This window comes from Macaca thibetana, chromosome 12 (genome assembly GCF_024542745.1).
Source record: "Macaca thibetana thibetana isolate TM-01 chromosome 12, ASM2454274v1, whole genome shotgun sequence".
NCBI classification, from domain to species: domain Eukaryota; kingdom Metazoa; phylum Chordata; class Mammalia; order Primates; family Cercopithecidae; genus Macaca; species Macaca thibetana.
Genome location: NC_065589.1, coordinates 62920811 through 62946682, shown reverse-complemented (window position 1 = coordinate 62946682; position 25872 = coordinate 62920811). Strand labels below are relative to the sequence as shown.

Here is a 25872-nt window from a genome sequence, read left to right as displayed (position 1 = left end):
CATTAGTGGAAAAACTGGTTTTCAAATCATATCTATAGTCTAGTCAATAATGCTGTTCCAATGTTAATTTCCTAGTTTGATAAATGAACCAGGGTTATGTAAGATGCTACCATTAGGGGAAGTTGGATGAATATGGAAATTCTCTGTACTGTTTTTGCAACTTTTCTAAGTCCAAAATTAGTTCAAAATAAAAGGTTACAGTTACAAACTAAAAAACATAAAGGCATTAGAGAGCTAGTGGAAAAACAAGGACTAGAGGGGCCAAGATGCAGGAGGAGGCCGAAACATTGAGAAGTAAGCGATGTTCTACAGCCACTTTCTCCCTGGGAGCATCTGCTGATTCAGGGATGCAACTGAGGGACAGAAAGACACCAGAGCTCTGGTAGCCCTGCAGGGCTAGGCAGACAAGAATGGGACTGGTTATTTGCAATACGTATATGTGCAAAAGATATCATATCTAGAATACACAAAGAAAACCTATAAATCAACAGAAAAAACAACTTAATTAAAAAAAAATTGGTAAAATACTTGAGCAGTCACTTGACAACAAAAATCCAAATGGCCAATAATGTATAAAAACTAATGAAGTTAAACATTTCATTAGTTGAAATGCAAATTAAAACTAAAACCACAATGTAGTACCATCACACATCCACCAGAATGGCTGAAATGAAAAAGATGGTCAATTTGAAGTACTAATGACGATAGGAGCTACTGAAACTCTCATACATGGCCGGTGGGAGTGTAAATTGGAATAGCCACTTGGAAAACTGACAGTATTCACTAATGCTAAATATATGCACATTTTATGACACAGTGACTCCACCTATAAGTACATACTCAGTAGGAATGTGAATAAATAAATAAGGTCATCAAAAAATATGTACAAGAATACACATGGAAATATCACTTGTAAATCTAAAGTCTGTTGAGTAAAAATGATAAATATATATTGTGGTATATTCATATAGTAGAAAAATACACAGCAATATGAATGAATTAACTATAACTAAATGCAGTAATGCACCTAAATCTCACAAACATAATGGTTAAAAAAAAAAAAAGGCCACACATAAAAAAGGAGCCTATAATACATAATGCTAAAGGTAACAACAGGCAAAATTAATTTATGAAATTATAAATCAGAATAGTAGCTGCCATGAGGATGGAAGGAGTAGTAACTGGGAGAGGAAATGCAGAGAACTTCTAGGGCACTGGTATATCTTGATCTGTGTGCTAGCTCTGCGGATGTGTTCCCTCTATAAAAAGTCATATAGCATCTGAGATCCACACTGAATGTACATGTCAATTACAAACAGAAAGCTTTAATATTAAAACACTAACATTTATTTAAAATAAAAACATCGGGATAGCTCCTATAAACTAGATTACAAACATTATGAATGGATGTTTCATATCAGTCATCACTCAGATAAGTATTTGCAAATGAAATACTTTCATTTCTATTATGAGGATTGCAAAAGGTAATCCCAGCATTATAAATGTTGTACTACAGACTGCAACAATGATAGATGGGACCATTTATATTAATTGTGGGTTTTAAACAACTGATCTCTAAAACAAATAAGCAATCAAATTATTTTCTTCCTTTATAAATATCAGCAATGTATTTATTAGAAAAGAGCAAGCCAAATTACAAATGAGCTTCAATACCTGAGGCAGAGCTATGACTACTGATGGATGAAGAGTCGCTCTCTTCACTGGAAGACTCTGAACTGCTATCACTGCTGTCAGAATCAGAGTTGGATGAGTCAGACTCTGAAGAGGCGGACGCTGAAGAGGAAGAGGATGGGGAGGATTTACTTTGCTCAACATCTGGTTTCTGTGCCACGATGACTTTTGGTGTATTTTTGAGATGTTCACGCAGTTCATCCCTAATTTAAAATATAATCTGTTAGATTCTATTTCAAAGACAATTATGAGATAATTTTATAATCTGAAAATAAAATTCTGAGAACAATCCTTACGTTAAACCTCCAAGACCTATAGAAGTAAAGAAGTTGATGGCAAACCGAGTGTTTCTTGGATTATCTCGGGGTAATAATCCTTCAAAGAATGGCTGTAGAGTTCTAAAAAGGAAAAAAATAAAAGAGAACAGATTGCTTAAAGATAAAAAGGCAAAATCCTTAGTCATTTTTCAGATTTTTGATATATTAAATTACTAAATGAAATACAACCAAGTAACTAGTTGATGTCACCTATTAGGTTAGGCTACGTGTTATCTAAATGAAATGAGTAGGGTCAAGTAATAATGTACCAAACTTGATTTCTATCATTATACAATGTAGGAGGTTTTTAAAAAAACCTTTTTTACACACGCAAAGAAAAATATATACACGTATGAATATATAGTATACATATACACACATATGTATATAAAGTATATGTACAAAAAATGTTAAAAACCTCCTCTGTTGTATGTACACATACATACACATATGTAGAACTGTGCAAAGTACTGGGGGAGAGGTGAAAGTAGTCAACAAAAGGGAGAAATCAAGGATGAAGACCATGTAATTACAATATCTATGGACTGAGACAACAGAAAGACACTAACAAAACAAGGTGGTTTTGGACATTTGGTTTTCAGCAATGCACTGAATAACTACTCAGTGGAGTCAGAAAAAACTTTCTCATAGAAAAAGGTAAAATATAAAAAGAATGATTAAGAGCTTGCCAGATAGATCAAGAAGACACGGAAATGCCAACAGTAGAAACCGAGGTAAGCAAGCATGAAAGAGCCAGATGTGTTTCACAAACTTGGCAATGTTGGTGTGGCTGAAGTACAGCTTGCTGAAGAGAGAGAAGATGAACCTGGTCAAGTAGACAGGGACCAAATAAGTAAGTATATGAAGCCAAGAGAAGTGGATGAAATAGTCCAGAGACAGTGTGTGGAACTCAGGAACACTGAAGAGGCAGGCTGAAGAGGAGACTGAGAGAGGAAGTGAGAAGAAAGTGTGGAGCCACAGTGAGCAGGTGGTCAACTGTGTAAGTGAGGCACAGAAGTAAAGAGGCATGCAGCCTGAGAAAGACAACTGAATATGACAGGTGGTCACTGAGAAATCTGAAAAGATGATTTCAGTAGTGTCAATGGAGTAGAAGTCAATCTAAGTGGCAATCTGAATAAATAGGAAATAAGAAAGGTGAGAGAGGATTACATAATAGTCCTGAAATAAGGCTCTAGTTCCATGCAATAGACTTGAAAAATTATTAATAGATGAAATATATATTCAAAATTGTCCACTGATAATATTAGTTATCATTCTAAGGCTTAAAATTAGGGTAAAAAGAAAATAAAATTATAAATATCACTGGAGAATTCAAGTGAGCATACAAAAATAATTCTGTATTTTCTAAGAAAATTTAAAAAGGCATTAATTTGAACTCCATTTAAACTAAAAACCACCATTAAAAGTTGCACGTTGTCCTGTGAGACATAACATGAGATTCATAGTGATTAATGGATGAATAAAGTCCTAGGGGGCTTAGTACTTGTTTTTACAATCTTGGATGGGCTTATGTCTGCTACAATGGGAGAAAACCAGAGGTCAGTAAGAATAAAAAGTGCTTAATGGCAAACTTACTCATCCTTTAATCTTGCATTAAGTTTAGGAAGACCCATGTATTCACACAGTTCCTGGAAAAATATTTTGACAAAAATTCTACTGGATGATGTAGTGGTTTCTTCACTCAGTTTTATACATTCAAGAACCTGAAAATTAAAGTTTAAAAAGACAAGTATATTTAAATTTATAAAAGACAGGACAGAGTGACCAATATTTGTAGGTTTGTTTCTCAAAATTACTATTTATTCCCATCTTCAACCAGAGTTATCTCTGAATATCTCCCCTTATGCTGATACAAAGTTTAAAACTTCTCTATACTAACTTTCAAAATGTTAAGATGCTACAGAAATAGATTTCATTCTCTGTTTTGAGTAATGTGCTTTTTATAGCAGGGAAGATATCCTCTCTTGAGCATATAATGGTAAAGATTACTAGCTCCTATACCTTACTCATCAAAATGTGGTGTATATGAGGGTTTGGGGCAAAATGCCACTTAGCACATTAGACTACAATTTTGTTTACCACACATATGATTAAAAAAAAAGACAAAGTATGATGGTTTATTCTGAATATTAAGACTGTGGCTTAAAAACTGAAATGCCTAAAGAAATATTTTTAGGGCAAATAAAAATAAAAGTAACCTCCAGTTTTTATGGGTTATGTGTTCGGGGGCCCATTAGTTAATTGTTTAAAATTCTCATTTCATTTTCTCAAAGAGGGGAAAAAAGAAGTCAAAAATTATTACAATTAGTCTCCTAGGTTAGATTACAAATGCCTATTAATGCAGCTGGACATACTTGGTACTTAAAAGTACTATAAAAATCTAACCAATGTTTATAAGTTTGAGATATTGCTTCATTCTACCATTAGTACAATGGCATTCTACCATGAGTAGGATGGCATTCTACAAGATAATCCTGTTCTTTCCTCCTGCCTCCTGGATGTAATTTCTCCTCTCCTCTCCTCTTCTCTTCTCTTTCTTTCTTTCTATTCCTTTAGCAATTTTGCTTTTCTTAGAATCTAAGACTTTTTATTTTGTATCATTGCTATGGGCATATCTTACTTCTGATCTTACACAGTAACCCTCCTGAAAGAAGGGGCCATGTATAATTCACTTTGAATACCCAGCACCTCTCTCAATGACTCAGTATATAAGTGGTGGCTAACTAACAGTGGTTGAATAACAGCTGTAAAATAAATGCCAACTTAATGAAAGCATTCTAAATTTCAATCCAGTGCACATTTCCCCATCAAGAATGTATCTTTCTTTCTTCTATGACTATAGGATATCCTCTCTATAGCTTACCCAACTTCAATGTCTGCTAAAAAGAACGTATCTTTCTAAGACAATCATTTTTCTTAAACCCAACAAGAGGATTCACGGAGAGTTATTCCCTTAGGAATCAAGGGAGAGTAATTCAGAGACACATTTACCATCAAAATAGTGGCATATGTGGATGTGAGTGTGCGTGCATGTGTGTGTACAAAGAGAACACGAAAATCTGCAGTATTTTTCCTGAAGACACTCCTAGCCATCATATTGAAACACTGGCATGTTTGGACAGTTAATATAATACAAAGACAGTATTTCTCATGTATTACTTACCTAGCTTTCTGATTCCTTATTACATGAAGATAATCTCAAAGACAGCAGTTCTACACATTTCATTTTAAAGCACATTTCATAATAGGATAAATATAGCTAGCTTATACCAAAATCTATTTGAGAATAATAGGGAATTAGGAAGGAAGTATAAATATTGACCCATGTACTTACACTCCATGGAAGTGAATCGGTGTATAAAAGGTGAGCAAACATCTTAGCAACATTTCTCAATTTGTTTGTTTCCAGGCGATGGATGGTATCATACTGTTCTTTGAATATACTTTCAAAGGATTCCATGTACTCTTTCTTCAGCATGCAAAATCGCTAATAAATAAAAAATCAGTACCATTAAAAATTGAATGTTAATACAATTATGAGCATATTAAATCCTAAATTTACTGAATCAAAACTTAATATGTTTTATATTTTCAAAGAGCATATATCACTAAATCCTTTTGTGCCATTTGATGCTCAAAAAAGAAGTTAATATACATGGTTTATAATTATCTGAGATTTACATGTTAAAACAAAATCATACATATAGCTGATCACATGTGGGTAGAGCTTAAAGAAATATTGTAGATCATGCTTTAATTGAGCTGCCTGAACATGTACTTGACTTTAGAAACTGCTCTGAGATTTTGAAAAGACAGTATTTAATTGTTCTCTATTGGGAAATTGTTACAAAGCATGGAAAATTCCAAAAAGTTCTGGAAAAGTGATATGCAAAGTTAAAGGACTGCAGAAATGAAGCAGAAAAAGAGGAAGGTGAAGACAGCGGGAAACCTGAGGAAGGAGAGAATAATTTGCTTTTAGCAAAAATGGTAATATGTTGTTATATGAGGCCAGACCATAAAGCAGAAATAATTAATTTACAATATTTGTTTTAAGAATTCCCTTAGTAGATGCTGGAACTCACCCCAGCTAATAAGCCAAAAAATTTTTCATATGTCCTCTGTTGGGCACAGCAATCAAGTATCATGTTGCAGAGTTCTTTCTATTTGGGAAAAAAAAAATACATTAATGATTCAAAACACAAAGAGACTAAATATTATATAATTTACTAGTATGATAGTGACTGCCTGCATTTTTAAATAAGGGTTTAAAACACTTCAAAAACTTTGTAAATAAAATAAAAACCTCAATCTATGTTAAACTCATAATTTTTTAAAGCCTTGGGTCCGGATGACAGTCATTTATGCTTCCACAGTCATTATACTAATTATATTAATTATAAAATTCTAAATTCATGATAAGTATGAACCATATCAAGAAACCTAGTATAGGAAACAGACATATAAGGAGAGATTTAATACACTGCATTCTTTAAGGATTCTATGCAGAATTCTTTTAAATACAGACTCACCAACACAACATCTAACAATTCAGTTACATATGTCCCAAGGATATAAACTCAATTGCTAAGGAATATATTTAGTATGGAAAAGGCAGACCATTATTAGTCTTTACAGAGGCATAAAAGGGTACAACTTCAACGTTAACATAAACCACCCTTTGGTTGATAAAGAAACATCAAAAAACACTCTGTGGATGAATTTTCTCACCTCAAAATAAATGTTATTCACATAGACTTATCTATATGGATCTATATGAATAAATGGAATCATTCCATACCTACTAGTATATTGTTCCAATTAGCTATTCAGGTGCCATGTAAACCTCTCTGAAAATTCTGTTAAACTAATGGATAAATCCCCAGTAAAAAAATACTATCACCACAGATGATTTCTAATTAAATTAGTTTTTAAATTAATATATTAATTCCTGAAATAATTCAAATGAAATATGTATTGATTATAGCAATGTCATAGATGAAAAAACTCAGCAACATAAGGTGAAGAGACAAAATGAAAAAAGGTATTAATTCATCTGATTAGTGTAATCTCTTTCTATAAAGATTTATCAGAAACTTAAAACAATTTTCCAAATAGAGTAACTGTAATATACTTGCATTGTACAAACAGAAAGCAAGCCTATAAAAACGTGTTGCTTTTTAATTTTGACCTTTATATTTTCAATTAACAATTTTGACATTTTGTCTTATTTACTAACACAGGATACAACCTAAGTAAAAATAGTAAATATTTTTAAAAATTATATCATTAAGTATTTACTGCATATATCTATGTTAACGGACATGTCAGAGACTCCAGAGGAGGACTTAGGGCAAGAAGTAGGAAGGGAACCTTGGAGAAGCACAGAATAGATACTTTAGAATTGTGCTGTCCAACATGGTAGCCGCTAGCCATTACAGCTAATGGCTATTTAAATTCAAATTATGTTAAATTATACATAAAATTAAAATTTTAGTTCTTCAGCCACGTTACTAGTCATATTTCAAGTACTTAAAAGCCACATGTGACTAGTGGCTACTTTACTAGAAAGTGCAGAATATAAATACTTCCATCAGTACAGGAAGTTGTATTGGACAGCACCGCTTTAGATACTGATACTTAGGGAACAATCTACTCAAAGCTGAAAGGCCTCACTTTACAACATAGAGCTGCCTACTTTCAGATGCCATTATATTGTGCTACATATATGTAAGTAAAAAATATTAAAAATATAATATGTATTATATTATATATAAAATTATATGATATATATCATATATTATATATTATATGAAAATATAAAATATATATAAAAATAAAGATAAGTGTCAAGTTATCTCAACTAAATGTTTATAAATGTGTAAGTTCTGAAAAGCTGTACATTATCAATTTCATACAGTACTAAAAACTAAAAAAATAAGGTTTTTCTAAATTCTACCAAATTATGTTAACTTCATATATGAAAATTCACTTTCAACTTTTTTTTACCAACATCATATTTTGTAATATAACAGTTAATCAGGTTTTAAGCAACAGAGCATGGTAATATGCTGATAGCACTGCTATGCACTACTTGCAAAACAAATTACCTTCTTCCCTAGACTAAATGCAATTATAAGAGTTATTCCCTCTAGCTTATAATAATTAAATATTTTAACATTTTAATTAAGTGTTACAGCAATTTTAGGAGTCTTTTGAAAATAAATGCACTAAGATACTTTTCCAAATATTATCAAAATACACTGAGGTTATTTCTGGAATAACTATCTTCTCAATTAATATTAATACAATTTATAATGGCTTAATTATCTTCCTCAAATAACATGACAAGATCATACAGTAATTTCAGTGACAATTATAATTGTAAAGGTTTTAATGTATTAATTTATTTTCTTCCAGCGATGGCATATCAAGTGTGGCCAGCATACAAACAAGCACACTATTACTAATATACCAATAAAAAAACTTTGAAAGGGAAAAAAAGGAATCTTTTACATTTAAACAGATAATTTTTTCTAAAAATTCCATATCACTATATTTCAATAATTAATGTATATTCTAGAATAAAGACTGGCAAACTTTTTCCGTAAAAGGCCAGATAATAAATATTTTAGGCTTTAGAGTCCATATGATCTCTTGTCAAAACTACTTATTCTGTGGCTGTGGTGTGAAAACAGCCATTGACAATATGTCAATGAATGAGTCTTTTTATTTTCCAGTAACACTTTATTCATAAAAACAGGCAGCAGGCCTCCGCCGCAGGCTGCCAACCTCTGTAACACATAAACATTTTTAAAGGCTTAAGACAAAGAATTTATATCTAACAGTAACTTAGCTCAGATAATCAAGAAGACCTAGAAGAACTAGAAACTGAACAGCCCATCAGAGCTGATACATTCACTCTGGCATCTGTGCCCGGTTTACCGCATGTAAAGCAAAGTGAGAAAAATACAATCACAAAAGCTTTGGCTCAGTTTCTAAGGATGTAATATCTAGATGGGAAGGAAGTAATATATATAATACACATTAGAGAAAAAAAAAACAGAAGAAAGAGCAACTTTATCTACTTAATCTGATCTTCATTATCCTTGGCATTAGGGTTCTGATACTTTGAAAAGTGAAGTATACCAAGCTGTAAGACAGTGAGTCCCATGGGGCCAAGATGGAGCTATCTTGTGGTGTGACTTGACATATAGTATCTGCTGAATAAATTTTCATTAAAGGAATAATGAATGAAGGCTGGGAGTGGTGGCTCACACCTGTAATCCCACTGCTTGGGAGGCCGAGGTGGGCGGATCACCTGAGGTCAGGAGTTTGAGACCAGCCTGGCCAACATGGTGAAACACCATACCATCTCTATTAAAAATACAAAAACTAGCCAGGTGTGGTAGAGGGTGCCTATAATCCCAGCTACTAGGGAGGTCGAGGCAGGACAATTGCTTGAACCTGGAAGGCAGAGGTTGTAGTGGGCTGGGATCATGCCACTGCACTCTAGCCTGGGCGACAGAGGGAGACTCTGGCTCAAAAAAAAACACGAAAAAATTATATAAATTCTTCTACATCCAACTAGAGCAATGTAATATGTGCTGTGATCTTTATCTTTTCTACCGCAAAGAATGCATTAGTCGCAAGCTTGTCCAACCTGTGGCCAACAGGCTGCATGCAGTCCAGGACAGCTTTGAATGAGGTCCAACACAAATTCATAAACTTTCTTAAAACATTATGCTATTATTTTGCAATTTTTTTTAGCTTATCAGCTATTTTTAGTGTTAGTGTATTTTATGTGTGGCCCAAGACAATTTTTCTTCCAATGTAGCCCAGAGAAACCAAAAGATTGGATACCCCTGCAGTGCATCCAGAAGATGGACCACATAATCCATTAAAGAACAAATTTCCTACTATATTTAAGTCAAAATTTGATTTACAGGCAACTCAGAAATTCTACGTAAAGTGCAGTGTTTCAGAGACTCTCTTTTTACCATATCCCATTTAAGCAGAAAATTTAATTCCCTAGAGTGAGCAATATATCTGAAACACCCTAAGCTCTGTGTTATCTTAAAGTGATATAAAACCTACATTAAAAAATAAATATTTAGTACTGAGGTATTGCTTCAATCCACAAAACTTACCCATTAACAGCCTTAAACATTTTTAAAACCAATATATGCATTTCCTAATAGAAAAAGTATTAACATACTGTTTGGCTTTCAGGAAACTCCATTTTCAGCAATTTGTGAGCACATTCTTCAAAATCTAAACTGTGGAAATGATCACAATAGGTTAAAAGCTTGCAACATAGACTGTACACTCTTACACACAAGAATCTTACTTTAATAACAGTTTTAAATCATCTTTTTTTACTGCAATTTCATATTGTTGTACTGCATATATAAGGAAAACAGAGCTCTTAACTCTACAGAGAATGAAGTGCCAACACATACAACATGGATGAATCCTTGAATTATGCTAAGTGAAAGAATCCCAACACAAAAGACTACATATAGTATGATTCCATTTATACAAAATGTTCAGAAGTGACAAATCCATGGACACAGAAAGTAGATTAAATGAGTAGAACGTGACTGCTAAAAGGCTCAGGGTTTAGTTTAGAGTAATAAAAATGTTCTGGAATTAGACAACGATGATGGTTGTATAACTTTGTGAATATAATAAAACCACTTGCAGTCATGCATCACTTAATGACACGGTTATCTACTGACAAATGCATACTTAGGAAATTTTTTCATGTGCAAACATCATAGAGTGTATTTACACAAATCTAGATGGTACAACCTAATATATCTAGGCTATATGCTATGGCTGTTGCCCCTAAGCTACATCCTGTTCAGCATGTTACTGTACTTCTGAATACTGTAGGCAACTGTTAACACAATGGTAAGTATTTATGTATCTAAACACACCTAAACATAGAAAAGGTTTAGTAAAAATATGGTATTATAATCTTATGGGACCACCATTGCCTATGTGGTCTATTGTTGACTGAAAAGTCGTTACATGGCGCATGACTGTAAATGTGCACTTTAAAAGGGTATCATAGCATGTGAATAAAATCTCAATCTTAAAAAGGCAAAAATAAAAAAGAGGCATATGCAGTGAATTGTATTACTCTCTCAAACCAACCAACTTCAAGCCATAACTAATCAGATAAAAGGGTTTCTATTCTATGTGATTTTCTTCATTTTAAGAAACAAAACACATAATGTGTAAGTTTCTCTCATTTCTGCAATCATATAATGCTTATCAAATGTTTTCCCACTACAAACTGGTCACTCAGGTATGACGGTAGTAAATTCTTAAGTGTCAGCAATACCTTTTCCTTCAAGCATTGGAGGATAATAACTGTACATAAAGAATTTATTAAATATTCTGACTTGATAATCCCATATTACAGGACAAATCTAAGTACTCTAAATCTGGGTAACCAGGTCCAGATCTCGAAGAGTGCTTCCCAATGCTCAAGGTTTTCAAGAGATCTGGCTGTTCTGTTCTACATTTAGTTGTTAAATAAATCTAAGAAAGAAAATGATCAATAACTCTATTCAAAAGCTTAGATAAAACAACAAGTAGAATGGTTAACAATGAGGACAAAGAAATAAAAGCTTTTAAAAGTAAATACTTTAAAAAATAATTGTAACTACCTAAAATTTTTAAGAAATACATTCTTATTCACAAATATATACCTAAATTAGAAACAACTGGAGGTAAAAACACCTATAGGATACTATACTGATTTAGGTTTATACATAGGATTTTAGAAGGATTTAGAGACAATCTAATTTGACTCATTTTTACAGATGAGAAAAATGAGACTTAGGTATTTGTATTTGAAACTTGCTTCTGGCCATATAGTCCCAGAAGTAGAACTTGAACACAAGAATATTTATACTTTCTCACCCAATATTTCATAAGGCTATAATTAATACTTAATTTGAAAAGTCATTTCTTGAAATGTATATTACATGTTTAGAGAAGCCAGGAAAAGTCCTAATTAAGGCAGGAGCAAGCACAGGTCAAGTTTCCCTGCTTACATTAAAATCTCAGTGTGGAAGAGTAAATGATATATTATTCTATCATAACTCTATCTACTTTTACTAGATATTGCCAATTTCTTATATTTTTCTATACTGATTCCAAGAGATGAAAGACGTTCCAGGAGCTCAGCATGACGTTAGCGCTTAATCTCTACTTTTACAAGTTAGCTTGGTTCATCTTAAAACACAGGGCATCCACATTTTATAAATACCACATGTGAAAATAATAAATATAAAACAACTTGCAAGAAAAAATATGCTTTTACCCACTATTCATATGAACAGAATTTAAAATATCATCAGTATAGTTCAAAGAGAATTAGCAAACTCAATTTGTTAATTGTTTATTGATTCAGAAATAATGCTACTATATTTGCATTTCTGTGGAATGCCCACATCCTTACTTTTGATAACATATCTTAAAATCATCACTAACTAATGATTATGGACTTAGTTTTGCAGTTCATCCGTATTCCTCAGCTTCTATTACTTATAGGGTTTCCTAAGCACAACAGGGTAATAATCCAGGATGGTACAAGGCAATGAAATAAAAAAGAAATCTACCAGGAAAGAGATTATATAACAGATAATATTAAACAGTATATAACATTAAGATTAAAATACTAAACAGTAATTGATACATTTTAATAATACAGTAAAACCAAAAACATTTAAAACAGATGTGTCTTTTTTTTTTCCAGCTTTTTAAGAAAAAGAAATTAGCACTGCAACAAAATCCTGAAATTTCTGAAAAACAATCAAGTAGTTGATGAAGAAATATTACTACTTCCCTTTTATCTACTAAGTGAAGTATCAGGGAGAAAGTTAGCTAAACGACAGTCTGTTTTCTTGTTCTCGTTTTATTTTGAAAGTATTTAATGACCTCCTACACCAACATGGTTTTTAGGTTGTACTAATTATAAATATTAAATGAATTAAATTTTCTTGATATTTTAGTTCTCATCTTAGGTTACTAAACCAAATGAGTTTCAGGTTTAACACAAATTAATAGCAATTGAGGAGAGGGTAAAGAAAAAAGAAGACATTTACTCAATCACTGTCTTCTTTACATGATGCCAGATTTCAAGCTGTGTTTACACAGTTTTGTTGATGTGTCCAATATCAGAAACTTTAAACAGGTGGGGATGTGGTAGTCCATCTCCCTCTGATGTTACAACTTCAATAAAATAAAATCAGACTAGAATATCGTTTAAAAGCAAGAACAAACAGGAATGCTTTATTTTTAATAGCAAAGGCAATTGTGTAGTTTAATGTTTTATGCATATAAAAAAGGGTATTTAAGGAGCCATAACAGAAAGAAGATAAGACTACTAGTGAGATTAGTCAACACAAACAAATTTAAAAAATAAAATTTCCACACAGTTCAGTTGCCAGAACTTAGTTTTTGTTCACAAGATTTTCAACATTGGACCGTTTAAGATACCCTCATAGCCACCTGGCTTGATGATTACATCCTATTTCTGATTTTTAGCCTGGTATATAATAAACATAAACCTCTCCTTAAGATAATCAGTGTTGATATATTAACATATTATTTCTAGAATCTGCCTATTTTGACAGCTAAGAAAATACTACAAGCACAATTCTATATAGTTATATAGTTTTTATCCCACTTAATATTACATCAGACTGTTTGTTCACATTTAAAACAACTCTCTATTAACGTAATTTTCAGTGGTGGCAGACTGGACATTTTGACTATTTGTGGTAGAAAATAAGACTGTCTCCATTTTCTTTTTTTTTTTTGCACCAAACAATTCTGTATATAATTATGTGTCCATATTTACATCTTTAGGAAATACAGTAATGAAAAACAAGGGTCAAATAGCATGAACAATAAGCCCTTGATTCATATTACATAGCAGGGTGGCTATAGCAAATAACAATGTAGCCAGATTTTGAAGGTTGTTACCATAAAGAAACGATGAATGTTTAAAGAAACAGATACGGTAATTACCCTGATTTGATTACACAATGTATAATCATCCATAGGGTATAAACATGTACAATTATTATATGCCAATTATAAATATAAATTAACTAATTAAAATGAATAATGTTTAAAAAAAAAATAACAAAAAATCCCCAGAGAAAATCAACATATAGGACAGGAATTACTGCTACTAGCACGGATACCACTATGTAATAGTGGCTATTACTTGTTTTTTAATGCTTTAATTTTTCAAGTCTTCTGTGTGATTCAGAGATTATCAAGGTTATGCTTCTTTTAAATAATTATTCAAAGAGTTCCACTGTAACTCTTCAAAGTTAATGTTAACTGTAACACTTAACACAGTAAATCTGCTGCTCACAACTGATGACTGTTGGATTTCTTAAAAAGGACAAACAAATGAAAGGTCAAACCCCAAGAATATTTACCTCTGACAAAGTATTTCTCACCTTTCACTTCAAGTGTATATGAAAAAATATTTAATACTTTTTAAGTGAAAATAGGTAAAGGATAAAGCAAAAAAATTCCCAACCAATGTTTTGCTGTTTAACATTCCTCTATTTGAAGATAAACCTAAAGCCAAAAAATGTTCAGACTGAAAACAGATGACTCCTACTTATGAATCATTATTGCTATTACATCATACTAAATGGAAATATACTAAACCTAGTAATGAAACAAAACTGAGGAAACATTTCTCCTCCAGTGTAAAATGTAAACACTGTGCCCATTACATCAATAGGTTGATTCACATACAAAGTACCAGATGTACTAAGATTTAACATCCTCGTTTATTTCTCTTCAAAACCAAATTCACAGCCTTCAAAGGGAATAGGTTTTGTTTTCATGACATCACATCACACTACTTCTTACTTAGCATTACTTCAAAGAGTCCTCAAAATCTTCCTAAGTCTAATTCCTATTTCTGTTCATACTCATTTACATCTGCAGAGCAAATCACTGTCCAACAGTCTTTGCAACAGTGCTTCTTTGCCTAGAATCAGAACTAGAAACCAAATTTTAAAAATGTTAAATATTAAATTTTCATTATACAATTAGGTACTCTGCTATCTTGTAAAACAGAATTATTTTCAGGTTTTTATTAGCGGCACTTAACTATAAGAAATGATATAGTTAAAAACCCATTTAATTAGGTAACACAATTAGACCTTCCAATTAAGTAAAGACAATTTTCCTATAAAGCAAAGAACCAACAGAAGGGTACCATGAGCTTGGGCATGGGATGGGGGAGAGAGGTAGGTAGTCTATGAATGCTGAAATGGCGTTCGGTTTTCTGTTATGAGACCCTAAAATGAATCCCTGATCTCTTTACCCATCCCTTATCAAAAACAAAAAAAGGATGAACTGAGACATGATGCCTTACCTTGACTGAATAGCAAGATAAATTGTACGACGAAATGAGACCAGGTTAATTTCTGTTTTGTCATGGATAGTCACTTTTTGTCCTGAAAGAAACATAACAAAATTACAAAACTGCAAAAATAAATGTGAAGAATTTAAAATGTATCTCTGTATAGCATTTTCTTCAAAAACCTATTTAGAATCAATATAAATTTAATAATTATTTTTTACTGTGTAAGTATTTATAGAATTCAAAGTAACTATTTCAAGTTTTTTGCTATATCGTGTTAGCTCAAAGAAGTCCAGAACCAAGCCAAGAAAACTATTTTTGTTTCTCTGTTATCTGCTCATTTAGACACTATAAAAGGCTGTACTCTTGCTGTTGTTTGGTAAAATATTATTTCTAGAGTTATAAACAATATCTTGATAATTCAGACACACTATATAAATCATGGGTAAAAATTCAGTTTCAGAGAACACTGGATCATCACAACAGGCTGGATGAGTCCAATATAAATAGGTGTATTTGTTAAAATTTTCTCTTATTTAATGCACAAAAACTTTCCTTATAAATATTTAATAGTTTTTATTTGAACAGTATTTTCAAATAAAACAAGGAAATTCTAAAGTAAAATGTAGTACATGGATAGAATTTTAATAAAAAAAGTTGGAAAAAATTAAACCTATTTTTACAAAATATGTTATAGAACAATTGTACTATAAGACAGAAGTATTTATTATATCCTAAAAGGCAAATGTATACTTTTAATATCTTCACACATGCAATACATGTAAATAATGACCAGTTTATGTATGTTCTGATGTACTAACTGTGCCTTAACCACAGTAAAGTTCTGAGCTTATTTCTGTGAAATAATGTAATCACAGCTGAAGAGGAAGAACATACTACTTCTGTGTAAATATAGCTTTTGGCCTCTTCACTCTATTTTGCCAAAATGAACAGCAAATATGCAGTCACTCTCATTTGTCACATTCCTGCCATGGCTACATAAATCACATGAACTCAATATGAAAACATGTTTTTCACTGTCTTATACAATCAAAGGCATAATATACTAAATTAAAATTGTGCTGACGTTAAAAAAAGAATTTAATACTTTTTGAGCAGTTTCTCAATCTTGGCAACACTGGCATTTTGGGCTAGATTACACCTTGTTGCAGGGGGCAGTCTTGTGGTTTGTGGGCTATTGAACAGCAGCTCTAGTCCTCACCCACTAGATGCCATCAGCAGCCCTCCTTGCTCTCCCCAAAGATTGAGAACTATTGTTTTAGAAGATTACATTAGAATTAATTTTAGAGTGTCTCATAATATTATTTGAATACACTACATGTTTACCTTCTTCATCTTCTTCTCCCTCTTCCTCTTCTTCTTCCTCATCCTCTTCACTACTCCCAGCATCTTGGTCTGTGTTTGAGTCAGTGTCTCCCTCATCAAGAATTTCTGTAAAGTACAAAGTAAGTTTGGGAAAAAAACAATGTGCAAGTAATATACATGTATTTTATTCTAAGAAGATAATTCTCAGTTCGTTGAAATCCACTGTGGTGTAACAGTTTATTAGCCAACAAACATAACCACCAAGCCTCGTGTTATTGCCTAGGTGGTCAAAAAGCATTATAACTGATTTGACTAGAGAGAGCTGTATGTATCACTTTTCTGCCACATAAAAAGTGCCCATGAAACAAGGAGATGAGAAAAACAAAAAGTAGATGAAGGTTTTTGAAAAGAACAAGAGCACTGGAAAAATATTAGGAATAGAAGCTAGCATATGGGAGTCAAAATATTGTTTCATCATCAGAAAGAAGACAGTCCATTATAAAAAGTTAAGGCTAGATACAGAAAACAAGAATTTACGCTAAGAATGTACTTGGAAAGACAAAGAAGGGAGAGAAAATAATTGCATAACTTAGTGTTCACTTGAAATAAATAGTAATGAGATTTTTATTAAAATATATACCTACTAAATTGAATATTACAAGAAATTCAAAGATTTTTCATACATAAAACAGAAACAGAAGTTTAAAAGCCTTTAAGACAATTGGTAAGACAAGCACCGTATTAGATTATCACTTTTAAAAATACAAATGATATATTCAGAACTGGATGAAAATAGTGATGTATATGAGACTACATAAGGCCAGTCATTATGTTAAAAGCAAACAAATGACAAAAACTAAAATTATATTTTGCCCAATGGTGCTCTGTTAGCCTGATAAGATTTTGCAAACAGGACCAACTCTTTACTTTTGCATTTCTATTATAATCAGAGGGCTTTTAATACAAAGTTCTGGGATCAATTCACTTTAAGAAAAATTCTAATTTCTTTATATTTAACTAAGCAGTAAAAATCAGGAGACACATAACGAAAGTTAGCAGAGAACTTCACATTATGAGAAACAAATCATTTTACAAAAATGAAGAGTAGTCATTCAGCCCTTATCTGAAATATAAATCTCAAGAATATTTCGAACAAATGTGAATTCAAGAGATAATCTAAAGTATCTAGTTTATTACTATGTAACACGGCTTCAACAGACTTTTAAAAGAAGAAACTATTTAGTATTCAATAGTAGGAAGATAGGCACTCCTGCTGTTTTCCCAAATGCTGTTAAGATCTAAAACACAAGTACACCTGGGTCAATCGAAGGTGCTAATTACTAAAGCTGTGCCCACTTCCTGCTGGGACCCTTTTATTATGCCAGCTCTAGAAGAATGCTTTATAAAACAATGAAGGTCAAACGAATTGTCTAATCATTTACATCATCCTTTTCTCATCTCTCCACTTTAGATTCTACTTATTAGAATCACTTAGGCAAGGACAACTGGATTTCATTAACTGAATAAAGTAGTGGTTTCAAAGCATGGTCTAGGAGTCTATGGGGGATCACTGAGACCTGTCACGTGGTCTGTGAGGTCAAAACTATTTTCATAATAATACCAAGACAGTATCTGCCCTTTCACTGTGCTGACATCTGTGATGATGATCCAAAAGCAATGGAGGTTAAAACTTCTGTAACCCAAGGCATCAAACTTCTCTAGTAATCAGTGTATTCTTTACTGCCACCCTCTTGAAGTAGAAAGCCAGTTTCATCTGAGAATGTCCTTGATGAATTTTATTAAATCTCAGCCCTGAATATAGGCCTTTCTCCTAATCTGAGTGATGAAATATAAAGTTCATATATATAGCCCTTCTGTTAGACAGATATACAATGGTGACAGTTATGTCAAGGAAAACCACTTGTGTGATTGTTTGCTTTGCAAGATGAATTAGCTATTTTTTTTCATTTTTACTTGAAAAAAATGGCCAACTAACTACAGTTGTTAGATATTTGGCCAACAATTTCTCAAACGCAAACAAACTTGAGACTGTCACTTTGGGGAAAACAACTAACGATATCTACGACGATGATAACATTAGGGTTTTCAAGAATTTTGAAAAACCTATATCCATCTCTGTGAGCTTGAGAGCTCCCCAATATTTAGATTTTTTGGACGAGAGCGGTGGTAATATTATTAAATGTGCTATGTAGATATTATATCAACATGTTAATTTGATTTTGATAACATCAATGTTAACTTTTAAAAGATGTGCATAACTCAGTGAATTAGTATTTTCTAAATGACTAATGCAACATTACAAAATCAGGCATGAGTAAAAGATTTATTTAAAGTGACAGATAAATGGATTCTAACGCAACACTATCAAAGTTCATTGATATTGTTTCAGAATTTACACCGCAATTAATCTTAAAACTACTAGTTGTTAAATATTGGCATTTATCTGAAAAGGCTGTTAAAATACTGCTCCCTTTTTCTAATTACGTATTTATCTGGGGCTAGATTTTCTTCATGTACTTCAATTAAAACAACCTACTGCAATAGATTGAATGTAGAAACAGATATGAGAGTCTAGCTGCTTCCCATTAGGCCAGACAGTAAACTTTACAAATAAAAAATTTTATAAAATATATATATAATACAAAATATATAAAACATCATTCTCACTAAATTTGTTTTGTAAAATAACATTTTTTTTTTTTTTTTTTTGACAGAGTCTCACTCTGTCGCCCAGGCTGGAGTGCAGTGGCGTGATCTTGGCTCACTGCAACCTCCACCTCCCGGGCTCAAGCCATTCTCCTGCCTCAGCCTCCTGACTAGTTGCAATTGTAGACATGCACCACCACACCCGGCTAATTTTTATATTTTCAGTAGAGACAGGGTTTCACCATGTTGGTCAGGCTACTCCCAAACTCCTGACCTCAAGATCCGCCAACCTCAGCCTCCCAAAGTGCTGGAATTACAGGCATGAGCCACCACGCCCGGCCCGTAAAACAACGATTTTCATAAAAATATGTAATTTATGTTAACATATACTAGGTTTGCTATTATTTTGAAATAATTTAATAAATACTATTTTATAGTGTTTTAACCTTTTATATAGTAAATAGCAATAGATATAACCCACATAAAAAGAAGCTCTTTGGAGTTGTCAAAAATTTTCAAGAGTGTAAAGGGATTCTGAGACCAAAGAATTTGAGAACTGCTATAATAAAATAATGTACTACTTTCCAGGCATTGGCCAATTGCCTAGACGCTAAAGAAATGGATAGAGAATTCTCTAGTTTAAAAAAGAAAGAAATCAAATCAGGTGTATACAAGTATTTCACAAAAAAACATTTGGCATCTTTCAGGGAGACAGCAGGAAAAAGAGGTTCATAAGAAAAGAAGGCAAAATGGATCTATGGAGTTCTCTGTTTGGAAATGAAATTATAACAGAAAAAAGAATCTGACAGATTACAGTGAAAAGCTCCTAGGAAATCAGCATCTAAGAAGAGAAACCCATTATTATTATTATAACAGATTTTTAGGATAATGCATAGGAATGGAAGATTTCTCCCATTTTTACTTTTACTTTCAACCTTCTGCTTCTAAGCACTACTGACCAATGGAATGCAGACAGAGACAGAGTTCTAGGTCTCTGCTTTCTCTGTATATTAGACTACACAAGGCTGGTCTTTATGTTAAAAGCAAACAAATGACAAAAACTAAAATTATATTTTGCCCAATGGTGCTCTGTTAGCCTGATAAAAGATTTTACAAACCTAACCGACTCTACATTTCTATTATAATCAGAGAGGTTTTAATACAAACTTCTGGGGTTTAATACAAAGGTAAATATTTATTGCTTCCACAGCAATAAATACTTCTCCAGTAAAATTACAACTCAAGAGAAATAAGCCCATGAAATTATTATGTAAATAGGCCTGAGTGTTAGCTTTAGGAGGAAAATAATACAAATGTGAAAATAGTAACAGTAATAATAGCTATCATTGTCTGTGATAATACATAACACTGTATTTTATATATCCTTCCATAGAAAGGTAACATTTAGTCTTCCATCAAACAAGTAACTTGCTACAGGTCACTCAGCTAGTAATGTCAAAGACAAATTACAAATCAAAACCTGTCCAAAGTTAGTGCTTACAGTATACCAATGATATACAAATGAAAATGATCAATTTATTTTATCAGAGAGGCACCAATACTATAATTCATCTTCCCAGAAGGATATCAACCTGACCTCAAGAAACAATAAAGTATAGCACTTTACAATAAAGTATACCACTTAATTGAATATTAAACTGGGTGGCACAGACTGTAAGTGGTAGAGAAGCTAAATAAAGGCTACTACTAATCTATGAATATTTCTTAAGATGGGTGAGACGTAAGGGTTGCATAGTTTAAAGGGAAAGAGGAAAGGAACAATGGGGTCAGTAATTCAGAATGAAGTAAAAAATCATGGGCAAGTACCAGGAAAAAAATAATGCCCAAGGAAATAGCTAAGAGAATAACTTTATAAGAGCAGAGATTTCATCAGGCGAGTATCAACGATCTCTAAATATTTCCTATCAGTATTACATAACTACTTAAATTGCTTCTACTTATCCAAATTAATTTTATAAAATTTTACATACCTTTCTTAATAGCTTTGTACTTCTCTTCATTCTCCATAAAATTAGGATCCATCTTGAAAACATCTAAAAAAAATTTTAAAGTTAATGTTTATTTTCTATATTTACATTTGTTGGTATACCTCTTTCCACCTAACATGCCCCAGACTTACTAAGAACATCTTCTGGGTTATAGTCATCCTCCAGAGGGAGCATATGAGTGAATTGATCATCTTCTTCCACCAAATCAAGACCTTCTAGATAATGGGGTGGTCCTTGAATCCATCTTTCCGTACAGCAAACATCACTTCAATCATATATTGAACTCTTTTGTCAATTTCAGACTCATGAAGAATGTTTCGAAGGCGTTCAAATATAGCTAAAGGTTAATAGAAAGAAAAGACAATAAAATAAGCAATAAATATTACAATAAACAAAAACTTAACATCAAATTAAAAATGTACACTTACCATTGATTCCTCTTGGTGACACTTGTGTTAATTTGAGGCCACATTCCTTAAGAAAACCAATAGCTACTTCAACACTATCATCTGTTGGTCTTTCCAGGAGTAAAGTGAGCATCTCTAAGCATAAAACTTCATGTGCCTTAAATAGAATACATATAGATGGAAGAAAGAAAATGCTTTTACATACATTAAAATATTTTTATGATTTCTAAAAATTAGTAAATCTGTTACAATAAATATATTGCACATATGATGGGCAAAATTTTATGAAGTACATGGAAATACTCCAAATACGGGATACAATTTTTCTATCACTTTTATTATCTATCTACTAAGAATTTTCAGATGACTGTTCCAAAAATTTTAATTTTCTATGCTGAATACAACTATCTGAATTATCTTTAGAAGAAATATTCTTAGCCATTATGTACGGAAAGTGTCATAGATAAAATATGTTAAAAATCATATACTACTTTCTAATAAGATAATTGTTTTCATAATTACTACATGAGAAATAGTAATATGATTTATAGTACCCTTCTTCATGACCATAATTCTTTATATACATTTCCCAATTCATTCTATCGGCAACTCTATTAGACGCAAATAGTCCTTAAGTTACACGAATACTAATTTCATCACAAAATATCTTAATAACTTCTGGAACAAAACAGTTTTGAATATTCCATCTTTTTAAAAAAAATTATATCAAACTATTTCTACTGGCCATGTTCAAAAACTGACATTTATAAACAACACCAGGAAGAGAGGGAACAAAATTCTACTGAGAAGCTTTGCTATGAGAAGAAAACGAACTACAAAGAATGTTTAAACCACCACACATATGCCTTTCTAAAGCCAGACAATGATTTGAGATGGTGAGGAAATAAGTCTAAATCTCAACTCAGGAGATACCTTCTTCCAGTTGTGCACAACATCAAAGACACCCGCTACTTCTTTTTACTAGGGGAGGAGGGGTGTCAAACAGTCTTCTATCAGTGACAAGAAAATACTGCCCTTTACCACAGTTGAGAAGATGCAAAACATTTATCATATCAAGTGTTTTATGGCAATGCCAAAAATCTCTAGCCTAAGTGTAATACACATTTAAAAATGGAAATATATCTCTGTGGTTACAGATATGAAATTAAGTTTCCTTGGTCTTAAGTAGCAAGTTATCACCGTAATAATATGACTAATTAGGTCAAAATCTAAAAGATTTCTAAGAGTGAAAGAATCTTCATATAAATAAGAGTCAAAACATTTAGTATTAGTGAAATAAGACTAGGCAGGATTTTAAAATTCTTCCTGTTGTACATGATATTAAACTGGAAATGATAATATATATCTGAAGGAAACTTTTGAGTATGAGCAAGAACAATTTTACCACTTTCATGGTTAAACAGAAGCTAAATCAAAACCATCAAATAATGAATATAAAATAAACACAAACTGAATAATAGCATGATAAAATTACTTGCATTTGAAACAGATTAAAATTGATCAACTCTATTCTACAAAGTGATTCTAAACATATATGACTATACCTATGTGGTGGCAAGGAATAGAGGTTTTTGTAAAATAGCAGGTATTTATTAGATTCTCATGAACACCAGGGAATGAAGTGGAGGAGACACCAACTTTATTGTTTTATAAAAGTGAACAGAATGGTTCTTCAAAGGAATGGTTTGCAGTCAAGTAACCATGTATAGTATTAAGTCAGATTAATCTGATAAAATATCTAAAAGTGTTTTGATTAGCATCAAAGTGTTATGTTACAGAATATTAAATACGACCAGGCGCGGAGGCTCATGCCTGTAATCCCAGCACTTTGGGAGGCCAAGGTGGGCGGATCATGAAGTCAGGAAATCCAGACCATTCTGGCTAACACGGTGAAACCCCATCTCTATTAAAAATACAAAAAAAAAAACTAGCCCGGCGTGGTGGCGGGCAACTGTGGCGTGGTGGCGGGCAACTGTGGTCCTAGCTACTCAGGAGGCTGAGGCAGGAGAATGGCGTGAACCCGGGAGGCGGAACTTGCAGTGAACCAAGATTGTGCCACTGCACTCCAGCCTGGGTGACAGAGCAAGACTCTGTCTCAAAAAAAGAAAAAGAAAAAAAAAAGAATATTAAATACGTTTATTATAGTTTTCAAATGAAAATATCATTCAACATATTTATCCTAAGGACTATAAAGCAAAGCAAAAATAGAGAGGTATCAGTGAGGTGGCATCAACCCTGTGGTCTAATGCCACTGAATGCGAACAAGTATTGAAGATAATTACTTACCACATTTTGGTTAATAAGATGCGCCACAAATTTTGAAGCAGTCAGGCAAAGTTGCTGAAAAGTGAAGGTGGAGAGTTAATCCATAAACTAAACCCAATTTTCATTTATTTACATTAATCTATGGCCTACTAACAATCTATTTAAAACATGTACCACACAAGTATAATTTTTGTATTACCAGAAAGTTATAAGATAAAACACATGAAAGAGTATCACTTCTGGTTAAACAGTTAAAATTCTACAGTTAGAGCCATCATTTTTGTGGCTCATCAATAGTGGCCAGGGATATTTAAGAGAATAAAGAAGTTCTCATGAAAGAGAGTTTTTAAAAAGCATTATGTTATGTACCTGTGTCAAAATCAACCTTGCTTACTTTTGTTGATACTGGTTTATTAGTCTGTTCCTATGTATCATTCTACCTACAAGCCATTCATATATACCTTATCATTTCTTCGATAGCCTTTTCGAAAATTAAGAATTAACCTCTTGAGGATTAATTCTCCAATTTGTGGAAATTTTGAGTTGATAATTGCCACTAATGCTGCATAAACATGGGTGAAGATTGGAGAAGCACTCTGTGCTTGCAAAACAGACCTGGAGAGCAGTCCTCTGTTTAAAAAAGAATAAAAAAAGGAGTCAACAATAACCAAATGAATTAAATGAAACAAAAACTATTAAAATTCAGTAATACATCTCTATAAATAATCATAAAATCTAAATCAGAAGTAAATGGAAAGAGTTCATCTTACTAATAAATAAAAATTGTTTTTCAGAAAATGAAATGTGAATTTGTAATTTTGTAAAATAGAATGAAGATTTTACTGCAATTTATCGCCAAAATTTTTCTCTCTACATATAATTCCTCTTTTCCCAGTCTGTTATATCAAATCATGAATTTGAGGTTTTTAAGGTTCATATAAATAAATTCTTTAACATTTTCAAAAAAGTAAACAAAAGCAGACCTGCTTCAAAAGTACGAAAGCTAGACAACATAAAGTTTCTACTATGAATCCGTCATTCTTATAAAATTAATTTTGTGATTAAAGACAAATTTGGGTTTAAATCTTTAAGTCTAATTTTAGTTGAATAAAATGAAGATTTGGAATATTCCTGTGAGAAATAAAGACATGAATTAAAAGCAATGCAAGATTAATGCTAAAACAATAACAGGAAATTAAAAGGTACCTACTTGTAACTCATTTTGAAAATGGTCATGTTTCTATATGCATTTGATGAGGAAGGGGAAAGGCAAATTGGGCAAACTGAAGTTATTTTTAGCAATGTAATGACAAGTAATTATTGGATTGCCAAAAGTCAGGAAAAAAAAGTCTTAATGGTAGTTTTAGATACAACAACAGAATCACTAGAGTAGAAAATGAGAAAAAGGATGCAGCTTATAAATTATAATATCTTTAGCAATCCATTAAGTCTTCTGAGTCTACTTTTTTTGTAAGTAAAATGGAGAGATCTCTGCCCACTTTTATGGATAATGGCTGTCTCTTGATCACCTTTCTGTACCTCTACAACTCGCTGCACCTACTTTATACCACCACCTTTTTTGGTGAGGTTGGGGAGAGACGGGGTCTCACTCTGTCACCCAGGCAGGAGTGCAGTGGCTTGATCTTGGCTCACTGGAAACTCTGCCTTCTGGGCTCAAGCAGTCCTCCCACCTCAGCCTCCAGAGTAGCTGGGAGTACTGCGTGCCACCACGC

At 32.5% G+C, this 25872-nt stretch overlaps 2 protein-coding genes across 2 annotated transcripts in view; one reads left to right on the top strand and one right to left on the bottom strand.

The window, feature by feature from the left end:
* UBE2E3 (ubiquitin conjugating enzyme E2 E3) overlaps positions 1 to 25872 on the top strand; it is a 1128997-nt gene that overhangs the window by 78333 nt on the left and 1024792 nt on the right. The gene's annotated exons all lie outside the window — the stretch shown is intronic.
* Positions 1 to 25872, bottom strand: part of CWC22 (CWC22 spliceosome associated protein homolog) — a 63301-nt gene that overhangs the window by 4290 nt on the left and 33139 nt on the right. Inside the window, 14 exon segments of the mRNA XM_050750540.1 lie at positions 1675 to 1895; positions 1989 to 2090; positions 3606 to 3733; positions 5365 to 5517; positions 6113 to 6190; positions 10246 to 10306; positions 15457 to 15538; positions 16792 to 16896; positions 21429 to 21491; positions 21578 to 21667; positions 21670 to 21783; positions 21875 to 22010; positions 24161 to 24214; positions 24601 to 24769. Coding sequence (XP_050606497.1) covers positions 1675 to 1895; positions 1989 to 2090; positions 3606 to 3733; positions 5365 to 5517; positions 6113 to 6190; positions 10246 to 10306; positions 15457 to 15538; positions 16792 to 16896; positions 21429 to 21491; positions 21578 to 21667; positions 21670 to 21783; positions 21875 to 22010; positions 24161 to 24214; positions 24601 to 24769 — 1556 coding nt within the window.